We start from the raw sequence: 15,816 nt of genomic DNA, 5'->3' as shown, positions 1-15,816 counted from the left end.
ACACGGCACCGGGTCAGGCCCGCACAGACTTCTGGGGAAGTGACTTACGGGGCTGCCTTTCTGGCCAGTCTTTCCTGGTCCCCCGTCTCTTCCTGGAGGACCTGGCGGTCCCTGGGGGAGAGAAAAGCAGAGTGTGGGGCCAGATGGAATTCAGCCGCTGAAAAAGATTCACGGGGCAGCAGATGATTATCCGGGTGTGCACGCTTCCCCAGGGTCGAGGACGCCGAGTGTCTCCCCTGACGGCTCACAGGAGAGCCTGCACACGGGCTACGGGGTGCAGCGGCTCCGCTCGGTTTCTACGTTTGTTCCCTTTTCGTTGAGTTGATCGAATAGGGGAGGATGAGAAGGGCCCCCAGACCGTGAGTGAGGGGCTGGTCACTCGAACAGAGCCGGGCGCCATCCACGGGACGACGCCACGAGCGTGCGGATTGGACCTCTGGAGCAGGTCGTCCGGCAAAGACGTTCCGTGCACCCGGTTCACGTGGCGCAACTCTGATAGCGACACGTGTGGGAACCTCCAGGCCGCGGGCCACCCCCGGCGTCGGGAGCGGGGGTGGCAGGGCTCTGAGCACCCCACGAGTGGTGAGTCCCAGACACGGGCTCCTCACGGCCCCCGGGCCTGCAGGCAGGGCCCGCTCCTGGAGACAGACTCTGGGAGGTCCACTGACCCGCTGGAGGCCCGGAGCTGAATGGCGCCGCAGGCATCACCAGTGGGTCGGCCACTCAGGCTCCTCCCCGCCAGGGGCCCAGAGCCAGGAGCCGCCTCCCGGCGATGATCTGGGCAGCGGGGGTATGGGTGGGGACTGGTGGTCACCCCCCACCCCAGGCCAAGCCCGGAGGGGGTCAAGGGCAGGGAGGGGCAGGAGGCAGGCCTTACTTACCGGGGCGCCAGGAAGCCCGGGGGCCCCGTCCCGCCCAGGCACTCCAGGAAGGCCTGCGGGGCCTGGGACGTCGGAGCTGTTCATCCCAAAGCGGCCTGGCTCTCCGGGCAGGCCTGGGACGCCGGGGGGCCCCGGGGGGCCGGGGAAGCCTCTCGGGCCCTGGATACAGAGAAACGCAGGATGGTTGTGGCACGCGGCACCCGCCGAGGGACGGCCCTGACCCCCACCCCCACTTGGGCACCACCACCACCACCACAGGGTCCACATGCCCAGGACACTCACTCGGAGACTCTCCAGGTCACCGCCGAACCCGGACCCCTCCATGTCAATGAAGGTCTGAGGGAAGGAGCCCACGGACATGTCACTGGGGGCCCGGGTCCTTCCACCCGGCCCTCCCCTCGCCCGAGGCCAGCGGGGTGGGGGCTCGACCCGGCAGGACGCTCATCTCGAGCACTGCCCACAGCCCACAGCTGGGAGGTTTACGGCGAGAAGCCGTGAGCAGGTAGTGGACGCGCCCGCTGCACAAAAGCAGGCAGAGCCGGGCGGGAGGACAGCCCTGCGGCCCCAACACCCTGTGGCCCAGCAGACAGGGCTGACTCCCGGGCCTGGACACCCTCCCGGAAGGCCGGTCTGGGTCCAAAGAAGGAGGCGTCAGGAAGCCAAGCGAGGTGTGGAGGGTCCCTCCCGGGGCAGCAGGCGGCCCCCCTGCTGGAAGAGGCTGCGGCCGGGACTTACCAGCCTGTCGTGTCTGAAGGAGGGCCCTGGTGGCCCCGGAGGCCCTTGGGGTCCTGGGGGTCCTCTTGGCCCGACCCCAGGGTCCCCCTGGGGATGTAAGACACCAGTTACATCAGGGCGTACGGCCCTCACTGCGGTCAGGGCTTGAGAGCGTAACGCACACGAACGGAGACCCAGACAGCTGAGACTCTCACCTTCTCGCCCTTGGGGCCCATGTCTCCTGGGGTCCCGGGGAAGCCCTGTGGCCCGGGGTCACCCTGGAAGACAAAGACCATCATCTTGGTCATGGAGAAGGCCCCTCTGTGCTGTCACCACCCGTCCTGCCCAAGACACATGGCCGGGGCAGACAGCCAAGCCATCGAGGGGTTGACAGAGGGCATCGTGCAGGACTCAAGGCAGACGCTGCCCACTGGGGATCTGACCTGAGGGGCCACGTGGACCTTTCTACACAAACGTGACCTGCGACTTCCCATGAACATCCTCACCAGACACTGGCGCTCTGCCCCATACATGCCTGTGCCTGTCCCGTATGTGTGCGTGCCTGCCCCGTACGTGTGTGTGCCTACCCCGTACGTGTGTGTGTACCTGTCCCGTACACTCGTGTGCCTGCACTGGGTGCTGTGGACAGAGTGCCTGCACATTTGCCCCTGGTGGGTGCAGGAGGCTTCTGTGTGCTGGAACGTCCACGTTCACTGTGGGGCCCGTCAGATTACAGATTCCCGTGTGTTCACCCAGAGCAAGCTGTCCCTGGAGTCCTTTGGGTCCCGGACGCCCCAGGCCCTGCCCGGCCGAGCACCGGCTGATTTCCTCAGGCGCCACCGGTATTCCCGCAAGTGACTCCACCACCAGGTTAAGTAGGGACTGTCTGGGGTCAGTAGGAAATATCCCTTTCTGCCCCCTCGAATGTTTTCAAGAGGGGTGTGCGGTTAGTCAGCGGCCTGCCCCCATGACCACTTGTCGGGGCGTCATGTCCCATATCTCAGTTGGCAACTTTCTCGCGCTGTGTTACCGTGCTTCTGGGAAATAGCATTTGTTGATTTTTAAAAATCCATAGTTTTCAAGATAGAAGCTCCCATCTGTTGTGACTGCTGGTTGGTCTGCATGGACCCTGCCCCCCCCACCCCCCGCCCAGCTACAGGCTGCACCCCTCCCCAACCCACAAACACGCTTCCTATTTCTTTGTTATGTGTTTTTCCCTTTAAGAATCTGGAAGCTACACCTTTTATTTCTTCCCTTTCCTTTTTTTTTCTGGTAGTTAGCCTAAACTTCTCAATACGTACGCATAACTTAGTATTTTTCTATCAACAGTTAGACTTCTATTTTCTCAACCAAAGTGAAATTGCATTCAAAGCTAAGTGCATTGGCACTGAGTTTACAGAGCGCCACGGGGTAAAGAAGCCCGAGGGTCTCACACAAATGTCACAGATGGGACCTGGCTGTGAAAGAAAAGGGAACTTACAGGTTTCCCGTCTTCACCAGGATCGCCCTGGAACGTGCAGGAGAACCGTTAGTGACAGAGAATTATAGCCCGTCCCCACCCTGATCTGAACACGGAAACAGAGCTGCACTCCAGGCCCCCCGAACGGTGGCGTGTGAGTGTGGACAGCCTCCCTCCCAGTGCACCGCGGGCTGGCCCTGCGGGGCCTCGCTGGCCACCCCCGGCCACCCTCTTCCCTGACTGCCCCCACCTTGCTAACCAGCCTTCCGACCTGACCGCCCCGGCCTCGCTAACTGCCCCCCTCCCTGACCGCCCCCTGACTCCCTAACTGCCCCCTGCCTTGCTGACCACCCCTCCTCCCTGACCACCCCCCCTTGCTGACCACCCCTCACCTCCCTGATCTCCCCCCCTGCCTTGCTGACCGCCCTCTGTCTCCCGAGGAGAGAGGAAGCAGCCTCGGGTCAGGGCCACCCCAAGGTCTCCATCGGGGACCGGCTGCTCGGCCGCCTTAGGCCCACCTCCCCCTCCTGTCCAAGCCCCTCCCCCCGGCCCAACCCAGGGAAGACAGACTCACCGGCTCACCGTCCTTTCCGGGAGCACCGTCCTTCCCCGGTGGCCCTGGGGGGCCCGGGGGGCCCTGTGGCCCGGGTACAGGCTGTGCATCGGGGCTCTGTACTGCAGAGCCTGCAGGACCCTGGGGACGAAGAGGAGAGGGCACAGGCTGGGGGGCCGCGGCTGCACCCTCCTGAGTCTCGGGCTGGGCTATGTATCACAGGGGACGTGCCGAGTGGACATGACAGGCGTGGGACACACAGTGGGCCCTGCCCGGTCATCCCTGCCACGTGCTCCCTCCCGGGGCTGCGGGCGCAGGAGGAGCACAGAGGAAGGGGTGCGGCAGCTGGAGCTGCATCTGGGTGCCCTGGGGTCAAGGGAGGGGCCTCACCTCTTCCGGGCCGCCCCCAGGGCTCCGAACGCTCCATGCGGTGACGGTGTCTGGGCCGGGGAGGGTCCAAGCTGGGGGAGGCAGAGGCAGCCGTCATACCCGTCATACCCGGGAGCAAGGCCCAGGCTCCACTCTGGGCTCCCCACCCCGGACCCAGGCTGCGTGCAGCTCCAGGATGCAGTCCCCCCACCACGCACACACACGCGCACACACTCTCATGCGCATGCTCACATACATGCACACATGTTCACATACATGCACTCATATGCACGTGCATACACGCAATGCACGCACACGCAAACACACATCATTTCATCTCTTGCTGAACCACGAAAGTTTGTTGCATCTGTCACAACCCTCACCCCCCACGCCACACGCCTCCTAAGAGCTGAGAGTGAGGATGTTTTCTGACAACCAGGCAGTTACACTTAGGATGTTTCAGGCTGTTGCCTGCGGTGACTGAACACGCGGCCCAGATTCAAGTGTCTGCACTGGCCCCGCGATGTCCTTGGAAGCTTCCTTCTGGGGATGGTTGACGGTGGAGGCTCCAGACCCCGGGAAGAACGGGCCGAGTCTGGCCTAATCAGCCCTTGGCCTGCCCTGCAGGGCCCCAGAGCTGCAGACGGGGCCCAGAGCTCCAGGGCAGCCACCGCACAGACAAGGAGCCACAGGGCACAGATGCCTGAGGCATGGGCCGTTGGCTCGCCCTGGCCAGCCCACGACGGTCAGGATGGGCACCTTCCCCTTGTGGGGTGAACTAAGGCTGCTCCCCCAAACCTTCCTCCAAGGGGGTCGGCCCACCCAGTTAGACCGCAGGGACTCACGCCGCTCCTGAGGCCCGTTTCCTGAGGGGACTTGGGGGGAACCACTGCCCCCTTGGTGGGTGTGCTGGGCCCTCTGACGGCGCAGCCGGCTGGGGGCGGGGACTGCACGGGATCTGAGGCCCCTTAGCTGAACATGGACCGATGTGCAGACTGTTCCGGGGCCTTGCCAGCCTCCCCGCCGGCACAGAAGAAATCAGAGCCACGTCCACGCCCTTGACCACGACCCTGCCAGAGCCTCTTGGATGCCCCTGGGCCCAGCGGCCAGACCACGCCCACTGAGGACCTAGGGAGAGTCCCAGGTCGGTGCGGGAGGGCAGCCCGGCCCCGGCCCCGTGGCGGCCAGCATGGGGTGCACACGTCTCGGGCCCATATTCCAAATGCAGCATGATTTAAGGCAAACTTAAAACCTCCGCCTCAGTGAACATTTAAACTGCAAAACCCTTGCTAAGAGAAAGCAAGGGAAGAAGCCTTTTCGGAAGACTCCGTTCAGCGTCTGTGCCTTCCGAGGACTGGTTTACAGAGCCAGAGACGCTCCGGTCGGCGCTCCGGCTGGCTCTTCGCGCAGAAACCGACGAACCGGGTCCGCGGTGCGTGAGGACGCGCGGAGGACGCGGAAAATCACAGCAGCTTCACAAAGGGACAGCAGGGGTGGAGGGCTGGCACGGTGTTATCCCAGACTTGTTACAAAGCCACAGCAACGGGACTGCTGTGAGGACAGACCCACGGAGCAGAGTCCAGAAATAGTCTCACACGTACACGGATGGCTGAGTTCCGACCAAGGCACACGTGCGGCTCGGCGGGAGGAAAGACCGTCTTTCCGGTAAGTGGCGCCGAACAGACAGCCGTGCTTCATTCCACACAGAAACCTAACTCAAAGCGGGTCACAGGACCAAATGCAAAACCCAAAACCATAACACGACCAGACACATCAGAAAGCCCCTGGGACCGTGGGCAGGGAGACTTTCTAGCTCTGACACCAGAAGCGAGATCCACACGTGAACGAACTGATAAATTGAGTTTCATCCAAATTAAAAACCAATCTGTTCTGCTCTCGTACAGACGCTATTAACAAAACGGAAAGATAAGCCACAGACTGAAAAAATATTTGCAAAACACACACCCGACAAAGGAGTCCCATCCAGAACGTAAAGAACTCTCAAAAGTCAGGAACTGGGAAACAGCCGCTAAGATCTGAACAGATGCTTTACTGAAAACAACGCACAAAGGGCAGGCAAGATCAGCACGTGGAAAGATGCCCCACGTCATCAGTCATCAGGGGGCGGCTAATCACACGGCCTTGAGCCGCCCTGTGCACCTGCCGGGACGCTGGCAATGGCACGTGGCCACGCCCAGCGCCGCCCGGAACCGCAGGGAAAGGTCGTCTGCGGCAGCATCTTCGATAGTCACACACACACCTGTCCTGTGGCCCAGCCATTCTACCCAAGGTGTCGAGCGGAGACACAGCAGCAGGTGTCCCTACAGAGGCTTCCCCTGGAGCCCCACAGTACCTTTAGCTGTGACAGCCCCCAACTGGAAATGACACAAAGGTCCACTGGCAGGTGAGTGGACAGCCAACCTCAGGTCCTTCCACACGGTGAAACAGCGCCCGAACCAACAGTGCAAAATCACACCTTGCTGAGCGTCAGCGCAACGGTGCTGAGCGGATGAATCCAGACAGGAAGGCAGAGCGTATGGTTCCACGTACGGAACCTTCCAGAAAACACCAACATCTACAGCAACAGAAGGAAGATCAGGGGGCACCTGGGAGGGGTGTGGGGAGTAGGAGGGAGGGACCGCAAAGTGCATAACGAGTATCTGGGGCTGGTGGATGCGGTCATGCCCTGATCGTGGCACTTTCACGGGTGGACACACAGGTCAAAACTTATCAGATTGCGTGTTTCAAATTTCAAATAAGTGCAGTTTACTGTATGCTGATTACACTAAAAACAAAAACAAAAAGTGACCCCAGGCCCATCAAGCCTCCCCCCAAGGGGTCCTGGGTCAGCCCTGGGCTGGGGTCCCAGGCCACGGAGCACAGTGGGCTGACCCTGGGACCCTGATGGGGCCCGAATCCCTCACTCAGGACCCTGAGGGGCCAGACTCTTCACCGTCATCCAGCATGGCTGGGCCCTCGGGAAGCACGTCTGTGACAAATGCCGTAACTAGGTCCTTGGAGAAAGGGCACCCAGAACAGGGACCGTGGGGCCCTGGGGGACCGATGCCAAGTCTCTCCCTATTTTTTCTGTTTCTAAGTTTCGGAGGCAGCAATGAGCATGTATTATTTCAGTAATTTTTCAAAAGCAATAAATGTTTTTCTCTAAAATAAAAACAAACGTCTGCATACTTTTCTACAGCCTTGACGGAAGCATGGAAGGCAGAGCCCTGAGGAGGTCTCCTGAGCTCGCCGGCCCCTGGTGATCCTGTCGGACGCTAATCTGGGCGCTGCTGTGAAGGCCCCCCCGCAGGTGTCGCAGGTTACTAAACAGCCGTCGTGCAGGTAGGGAGATCATCCTGGATTACTGGGGTACAACCCGTTAACCACACGAGGCCCCGGAACAGAAGAGGCGGGAGAGGAGAGGCAGGAGGGGGCGTCTGAGACGTGCAGAGCACGAGAAGGACTCCACCTGCCGTGGCTGGCTCTGGAGTGGCCAGGAACAGAGGGGCGTGGGTGGCCCGAGAACGTCAGACCCGTCGCTGGCCGACAGCAGTGAGGACCGGGAGCCTCCGTCCCACGGCTGCAGGGAACTGGATTCTGCCGCCAACCTGAGCGGGCAGGGAGCCCATCGCCCGCGGGGCCTGCAGGAGAGGACACGGCCCTCGGGACGCGAGGTGAGACACAAGCGCCCTCCCAGCGGCCAGATGTGTGGCCGTCTGCTGGCAGCGACAGATGGCTGACGCGTTGACACTCCATTTTCAGTGGCCCGGCCGCGGGCAGGTCCACACCACACCCCCCGGGGCAGCAGACCCCCAAGGCCACCGGGAAGCGTCCTTGACCCCAAATGCCGACCCACAGCATTCCACGATTCATCGGACAACTTGTACGATGATTTGTCATCCTTCAAAACCAAATCTCAGGTCCTCCTGGCGAGCCTGCAGCACAGGACGCCCCACGGACCCACCAGCACAAGAATGCCGGGAACGAGACACGGAAGGAAAGGCCACGCAGCGGCCCTGCCCTGACTCTCCTGCGGCCACGAGGGGGCGGGCGGGCGGGCGCTGACCGCTCCCCAGTCTGGGCGCATTTGTGACGGCAGGGAGCCCCTCGCCGGCGTGCACACGACTGACACACGTGTGCCGCTGACACACACACACCACCCAACCACACGCCGCTGACACGCTCAAACTGACACGCACACCCCATCAGTAAACAGTTCTACCTCCCAACGAAGACATCGTGGTTTCTTCCTCAATTTCTTCAGTTCTGGCATCTTCCACATTCCTGCCTCCAGCCAAGGGCGGAGAAGTGACTGGTGGAGCCTCGGGGAGGCTGGGCTTTGGGGACAGACCCTGGCAAGGTGAGAGGGGGAGACAGGTCCATTATGTGGCAGACGCGGATGTGCCGTGGCAGGTGCTGGGTTATGACACGTGTGGTCTGTAAGACAGGATCTGCGTGGATTCTTGAAGAAGCTCCGGGACTCCCCATAGCTTCTTCCTCCGAAACAGCCGTGGGGATGGGGTCCCGGCCCTGCGAGCCCCCGGACGCCCCAGCCTGCAGGTCCCCCTGTGCGGTAGGGACGCACCAGCACCCACTGTGCTTGCCCAGGGCCCCGGGACAGCCCCGAGGGGACACTCCCCGAGGTCAGGACCCGCCCGGCGAGGGCAGCCGGAGGCCTTCAGAGGAAGCGAGGCTCCGGCATTTCACGGCACAGACGGCACGTGGCGCGACCTGTCCTCAGCAGGGGTCACGACCGGGGGACTCCACGGCCAGGGCTGGGTGACTTGCACCCACCCTTGAGGAAGCAAGACCGGCTCTGCTCTGAAAACACCCCTTCCTGGTCCCCAGAGGCACCCGGGAGCCTCAAGGACGTGGGCACAAGCTGACGTTCAAACACACAGTCAAGATGCTTCCCGCAACTGTCCGCCCCACGTCTGGCAGGAGCTCCCTGGTGACGCCGTGCGGGTCAAGACACTCGGGGACCGGCGTGCCCACGAGGCCGGAGGGCTGGGGGGCCCGGAGCCGGACATCAGGCCTCCCCCGAGGCCCCAGCCACACATGCGGGAAGGCCCCCGGGAACCCGTGAGCCCCGGCTGGACCCCCGACATCCCTGCGCCACTGAGCGCGAGAGGGTGGAGAACACGGAGAGCCGGCAGGGGAGCCCCTGCAGGCCGCTCGTGCCCTGGCCCGGCCCGCCCACCCCGCACAGGCTGTGGCCCAGTTCCTCTGCCGTCACCCTAAGCAGCCGGCCGGCCGGATTTCCCCAGGGGAGCCTGGCCGGGTGTGGGTTCCCAGTTCAAGTACTGCCGACCGTGGGGCGGATCCGCCCCGGGCCGGCCGCTCGTCTAGCCCGCTGAGACGGGACGCAGAGCTTCGGCACTTCCCGCCGCGGCCCCGGCACTGCTCGGATACGTTTCCATGGGGTCTCTGTGCTTCCAAAGCAACGGTTTGCCCCCAGGCACCCTGGTAGGGACGGGAGCTCGGTGGGTGAAGGGGCGAGCGCCCCAATCCAACCCGCGTCTGTGGGGACGCACAGCCCGTCTGACCCGGGCACTGCCGTCGGGCACCGCGCACCGACGCCTGCTGTGAGCGGGGCCCTGCTGGGCGCGCCTCCCAGGACTGCTCCGGCCGGCGCGGGGCCAGGGGGTCCCCAGCACCCCCTGTGTGGGTGGAGCTCAGCACTCTGCCTGTCCTGGCCCCTCGATGCCCAAGCCCCGGGCCGGCAGGAGCGGAGGGCACAACACTGTGGTGCAAATGCAAACGAGCCGCCTTGCCCCCTCCCGCTCGCTGTTTTGGGTGTCGGGACCTGGGCGAGCTCAGACTTGGCCTCCAGAAACCTCCTCGCTGTAAGGCCCGCCCACCCTCCCTCTGTGTCTGAGCTACAAACCCGCTAGTACTCCCGGGGAGGGGTAAACAGAACATCAACGTCACCCCAGAGATCCAACGAGGGGTTAGACTCAGAAACCGAATTTTAAATCCCTGGTGACAGGAGTAAGAGGGCGCGTTCCCGTGTCCGGCCGGGAACGTGTCCTCAGGTCGCAGGGAGCCCCTGGAGTCCCCCACGCGTGTGCACCCGTGTGCTCACACAGCCTGTCGGGACAGGGTCCCCCCAGGACTCACGGAACTCACCGACTGCTCCCTGAGAAGCTCCCGGTTCTCCTCCAGCCCGCTCCCGAAGTCTCCAGACACCTGACAGTCGCAGGAAAGAAGGAGGCGGTGACCGAACCCCGTCCCTGGGTGGCGTCAGCAGGCACGCCGATCAGAGCAACTAGGACGCCCCTCTGGGAAACGGCGCGGCCGCCGGCCACACACACGGAACCGTGAAGAAACACGCTCCTTCCTTCTGCCTCGTCATCCCGCTCCTGGGACACTGTCCCGGGAAACAGCCAGAGGAGAGAGGCCCCGCGGAGGGGGCTCCGGGCACGGATCTGTCAACTCAAAGGCCACAGCGGGGGACGGCCTCACGGAGCTGAATGAGGTGGCCTGCGGCCACAGGAAACGTGAGCCCTCGTATCGTCCCTGCCCTGGTCACTGCACGTGGCTGACGACCTCGTTCTGTTCACAACCGTGCGGTCACTGGGGGCATTTTTGAGACCTGGATTCTCCCTCGGAACACGGACTTTCCTCCCCTTCCGTCCCTCACACGCCCTGGGAAGTGGATCTTCCTAGGTCCCATGCACACACGCTCTCTCACACATACACATGCACACACATGCTCTCGGACAGACGTGTACATGCACACATGCTGTCTCACACAGGCACGCACACACGCTCTCTCCTCATACAGGTGTGTGCACGCAGTCTCTCACGTAGGCACGTACACACACTCCCTCACACGTGCACACAATGCTCTCTAATACAGGCGTGTGCACGCACACATGCTCTCTCACAAAGGCACACGCATCCACATGTTTCCTCATACAGGTGTGTGCACGCACACTCACTCACGTACACACACCCATACACACACGCACACACATATGCTCTCTCACAGGCACACACATGCTCTCAAACATGCACACACACTCTCATACAGGCACGTGCACACACACGTGGTCTCTCACAAATGCATGTGCACGCACACACAAACAGCCGTGTGCATGCACAGTCTCTCATTCACGCCTGCACGCACACATGCTCTCTCACACATGTACACACATATGCTCTCCCAGGCATGTATGCACGCACACTCATACATGCACACGCACTCTCACACAGGCACACATGCTCTCAACATATGTATGCACACAGACGCTCTCTCATACATGCACACACGCTTTCTCACAGGCATGTGCACACACACGCTCTCACACATGCACACACAGTCTCTCACAGGCACACACGCACACCCTCTCACACATGCACCCTCACACATCCGCTTCCACACGTGCATGCACACACACATGCTGTCTCACGCAGACGCATGTGCACATTTTGGCCAAGGTGACCGTCATCAACCGTATCACCCAACCGGCTACTCTAGGGATGCTTTTAACACTTACTCCATGTTTGGTATGTGTTTTTACGTGGAAAGTTCTAGGCAGGGAACGAATGCTCTTTCTGATGTTACGGGTAAATGAAAATGTCCCAGGTTCTTGGTACCCAAATGACATCCTTCAAAGGAGGATGTCCTACCACTTTGGGGTCCCCAGTCCCCACCAACCCTGGGCCTTCCGCCTGTGGTGGGGGGCGAAGCAGGGTGGGGCAGGGGGAGGGAGCTCCGTGGAGCCCGGCCACGGCAGCGACTCACCCCACCGCTGTCCTCGTCGTCCTCCTCCAGACAGTGCAGGGGGCTCACCCGGGGGTCTCCGCGCACCCTCAGCTCCGCGATCCTTCCCTAAAGGCAGAGGGGGAGAGCGGTCACCGTAGGCCCCGAGGCAGTCGGCACGGCCACGCCGGCACCAGGCTCGGAGCCTGGCGCTGCTGAGGATGTCAGCGGGGTCACGGAGCCGACCGAGGTCCAGGACGAGGCCATCTTGGAGACAGGAGGGCCCTCGGGTCGCTCCCACTGGGGCTCCAAAGGCACTTGCGTGAGGGGACGGGGAACGGAGGCCGCTCTCCCGGTCAGTGCCACGTGAGGCAGGGTCGCCAGCGCAGACGTGGAGGGACGGGGCCTCGGGGAGGCGGTGACGGGGACGGGAGAGCCGCGCGTGGCCCCGGCTATTTCGGGGACTGGCAGAGCCCGTGACTGAAAAGCATCAGGCAAGACTGAAGAAGCCCCAGGGCGTGAGCAGCGCGGCCCAGCGGAGTCCGTGTGGCGCTCGCTGACTTTCGAGCCCTGAATCGGCTCGGCTGAGACCTCGCCCTCAAGCACGAGAGGCCACCGGGGCCGCTTTCTAAAAGGTTTCCCTGCCTGGAAACGGTGAGTGTCCACACGTGTGGTTTCTAGTATTTTCTTTGTTTTTTACTCAACATTTAACCCACTGGGATTTTCTCCGGCGCCTTTTTCCCAAGTAGAAACCACACTTGGTCAATCCTGAGACGTAATGGAAGGGCCTGGGTCAGGGGTCGGCAGAGCTTCTCCGTAAGGGGCCAGCTGGGGAGTCTGTGCTGCCTGGTGCGCGCCCGCTCGGCATCGGCCACAGCCAGCGCGTGAAGGGCTGAGCGCGGCCGTCCCGAGCGTTACCGACACCGAAATGTCATCGTGTCATTTCCACGTCGCAAGTCTCCTTCCGATTCGCCCATTTCAGTGTGTCAAACAAAGCCTTTCTCACCTGCACAGAACAGGCGATGCCAGACGGGTCCACAGGCCACGTGCTGACTCACCTCGGTTGTTCTGTTTATTCCTCCAAATGACCTTCAGACTCCATCACGTGACCCTCGATCCCCTGACCTTCGTGCTCCACACCAGCAAGGAGCTCGTGACAGCAAACCGACAACACCCCAGCGGGTCCCCAGATGAGCCCTGCTTGAGGGCTCCACTTGCTTTCCAAGGCCGCCTCCTCCAGGAAGCACTCTTGGATCTCTACCCAGGGCAGTGAGCACCTCAGGGGCCACTTGTGCCAGACTCCGTACTCCCGGCTCCACTCCCCAACTGCTGACAGGGAGGCCTGTGGGGCCGTGTCCCATCTCCGTGTGTGGCTATGTGTGCGTGCCCGTGTGTGTGCATGTATGTGCTGTGTGGGTACGTGCTTACACGCATGTGTGTGCACCTGCCCCTGTGCTTACGTACACGTGCCCTTGCACACACGTGCTCATTCAGGCACGCGCACCTGCTCCTGGGAGGCCAGTGAGGGCGGTCGGGCCCAGGCGGGACTTGGGTGGAGGGAGACCCTCGGCTCCAGTTACCGCGAGGTCCTCGTTTTCCCAACGTGCAGGGGAAGGAGGCGGCTGAGGAGGCGGGCGGGGAGCAGTCGGGACGCGGGCGGGTGATCTGTGCTCTGTGCACACACGCGGTGTCCTCCTTTGCAGGTATGCACGAAAGAGCCGCCATCAGGGGCAGCTGGTACGACTCAGGGCCACCAGAGCGGCCACCGGCTCGCAAGCTGACGTGGGGTGCGCCAAGTGGCAGAGGGTCACTTCCTGCAGCTGGGCTGACTTCGGAAGGCGGTGAAAACGTGGCCGTGGGCAGGACCACGCACCTCATCCTCACTGTTCTCCCACCAGCCACAGCGTGTTCTGGAAGACCAGAGGCAGGAGCTGCCCGTGGCTCCGCGGTCAAAACCCAGAAGGAAGCCGCCCTGGTTCTCAGTTGGACTCAGGATGGTCATCAGTTCCAGAAGGTTCTTCCGGGCACCCGGGTGAGGACCAGCACGTGCCAAGTGATGTCCAGGCCTCGTGGCGCTCCGAGGCAAGCTGACAGACGGTGGCCGGACCCTGGGGCTGAGGGAGCCGGGGGCAGGGTTGCTGTCCACGGGCCTGTCCCCAGGCTGCTAGGTGGCCTCACTGGGGGAGGGTGGTGGTGGCATCCTTCCGGAAGCGTGGAGCTGAGAACTCCATCTCTTTAAGGAAGAAGGTGACCCGGCACAGAGAGCACGGTCTCAGGGGCCAGAGATGTTTCAAGCACACCAACAGTGGCCTGTGTCTAACCCCGAGCCCAGCAGGCCACCCCCACCGCAGCCACTGCTGCCCCTTCAGACCCGGAGTCACCCTCGCCGGTCCCTGCCTCCTCCTGCCGCCGTCCCCCAGGCGCAATGCCGCCCTGCAGCGTCCCGGCAAAGCGCAAGGTCAGAGTGGGGCCCAGCCTTCCTCACAGTGGTCACCGGGGAACTCACTGCAGAGCCATCAGCGGGACTCAGGGACGGCCTGCCCGACCGCGTGGCACAACTATTGAGAGCTCCTCCCTGTGGACCGTGGCGGGGGGAGGACGGGCAGCACAGGGACCGGCCGCAGGCAGGTCCCCGGAGCTGGGCCCGGGGCGAGAGGAAGTCCGCGCCCGGGTGCAGGGAGTCAGCTATGGACAGCGCTTGGTATATCTGAGGGACAAGTGTCCCTCCCTTCAAATTCTTGGACGGTCCAACCACCACGGAGGGTGAAGGAGAGGTGTGTGAGCGTGTGTGAGAGCTTTGTGTGGATGGGTTATGCGTGAGCACCTGCGTGCGTGTGAACGTACACATGTGTGCGTGTGAGCAGATGTGTGCATGCAGTGACAGCACGTGAGAGAGCGTGTGCCAATGTGAGGCGTGTGCGCAAGGGTGTGAGAGCAGGCGTGTGCCCGTGTGCATGAACGTGTGCACATATGTGTGCACGCAGTGAGAGCATCGTACGAGAGCACGCGTGTGCATGTAAACACGTGTGCGGGTGTGGTGAGAGAGGGGTGTGCACGTGAGCACAAGTGTGCAGACCAGGAGCAGGGAGCGTTGCAGCGAGGCCCCTGTCCATCCACACACACAGGTGCCCTCCACCAGCCAGGTTCCTGGGGGCACCATCGCCCACGGGAAATCTGGGCCGTCCTGTAAAAATGCAGGGGTCAGGTCGGAGGTCAGCACTGGCATCGTGCTGGGGACGCAAGTTCTCGACCTCAGTCCTGTTGAAGGAGGGACAGGGTCGCCCAGGTGACCGAGTTTGAAGACGCAAGGACAGCACAGGGCGGGTGTTAAATTCTAGAAGGTCGAGCTCTCCACGGGGCAGCAGGGTGCCCTGGGGGTGGCGGCCATGAGGGGAGGGACGGGCGCTCCCGGCAGGTGGGGTCAGGGGGCCGGACCTCCGCCGTGGCCGTCCCCGCAGACCCGTCCCTCGAGGCTCCGAGCTGCCAGCAGCTGAGGCTGTTCGCCGGGCTGCCTGCGGGGGACGTGGCAGGGAGGGCAGTGTTGGCTCCGGCCGCTGCTCCGGGAGCCGCACGCGCTTCCCCGGGGACACGTTTAGTGGGGAGGACGTCAGTGGTGCAAAAGCCACAGACACACTGCAAACATCGGACGGGCTTGGAAGCAGACGTGGAATCTGGAGACGTCGCACTTTGTTAACCGTCTGGAACGTGTCCCGTCGCCGCCACGCTGCCGGCCGTGCGGCCGAGTCGCACAACGAGAACCCCGTGCTGCGCGGGCTTGTCACTGAGGTCACTGGCCGCGGGCCGCCTCCCTGGGCCCCCCGGATTCTCGGAGGTGGCCTTGACCCGGCCTCGGGGCCCCGCCGGGAAGCGCTGCATCCTGGTCGCGGGCGGGGGGCTGAGTGAGCCCGTGCGGGGGGAGGTGGCTGGTGGCGCTCCGGGCCGGACTCCCCCGCCCTGTCACCCGCGCCGGCTGCGCTGTGGCTGCCCCGCTTCCTCGGGCCCCGGCCCCGGTGGCTCCTGACCGCCTGCCTGCGTCACCCTGGCCGCCAGCACGACACCATCTGCCTCCTCTTGGTTCCTTCTCGTGGGGTCGCGTCCGGGCAAGCGCTTCCGTCACAGGCCGCTCCTCTCT

General features: G+C 63.0%; 1 protein-coding gene across 1 annotated transcript in view; it reads right to left on the bottom strand.

Moving 5' to 3' along the window:
- Positions 1-15,816, bottom strand: part of COL18A1 (collagen type XVIII alpha 1 chain) — a 51,342-nt gene that overhangs the window by 20,363 nt on the left and 15,163 nt on the right. Inside the window, exons 3-13 of the mRNA XM_047099041.1 lie at positions 11,727-11,813; positions 10,106-10,165; positions 8,199-8,328; positions 3,998-4,068; positions 3,629-3,748; positions 3,076-3,102; positions 1,811-1,873; positions 1,617-1,703; positions 1,164-1,217; positions 882-1,040; positions 49-111 (exon numbers count right to left, since the gene is read on the bottom strand). Coding sequence (XP_046954997.1) covers positions 49-111; positions 882-1,040; positions 1,164-1,217; positions 1,617-1,703; positions 1,811-1,873; positions 3,076-3,102; positions 3,629-3,748; positions 3,998-4,068; positions 8,199-8,328; positions 10,106-10,165; positions 11,727-11,813 — 921 coding nt within the window. The remainder of the gene's footprint in view (positions 1-48; positions 112-881; positions 1,041-1,163; positions 1,218-1,616; positions 1,704-1,810; positions 1,874-3,075; positions 3,103-3,628; positions 3,749-3,997; positions 4,069-8,198; positions 8,329-10,105; positions 10,166-11,726; positions 11,814-15,816) is intronic.

This window comes from Lynx rufus, unplaced genomic scaffold, assembly GCF_022079265.1.
Source record: "Lynx rufus isolate CCGP_SWC_20201006 ecotype Redwood Valley unplaced genomic scaffold, mLynRuf1.p SCAF_5, whole genome shotgun sequence".
Lineage (NCBI taxonomy): Eukaryota > Metazoa > Chordata > Mammalia > Carnivora > Felidae > Lynx > Lynx rufus.
The sequence above is the reverse complement of the archived record's forward strand: the minus strand, read 5'-3'. Positions and strand labels throughout refer to the sequence as shown.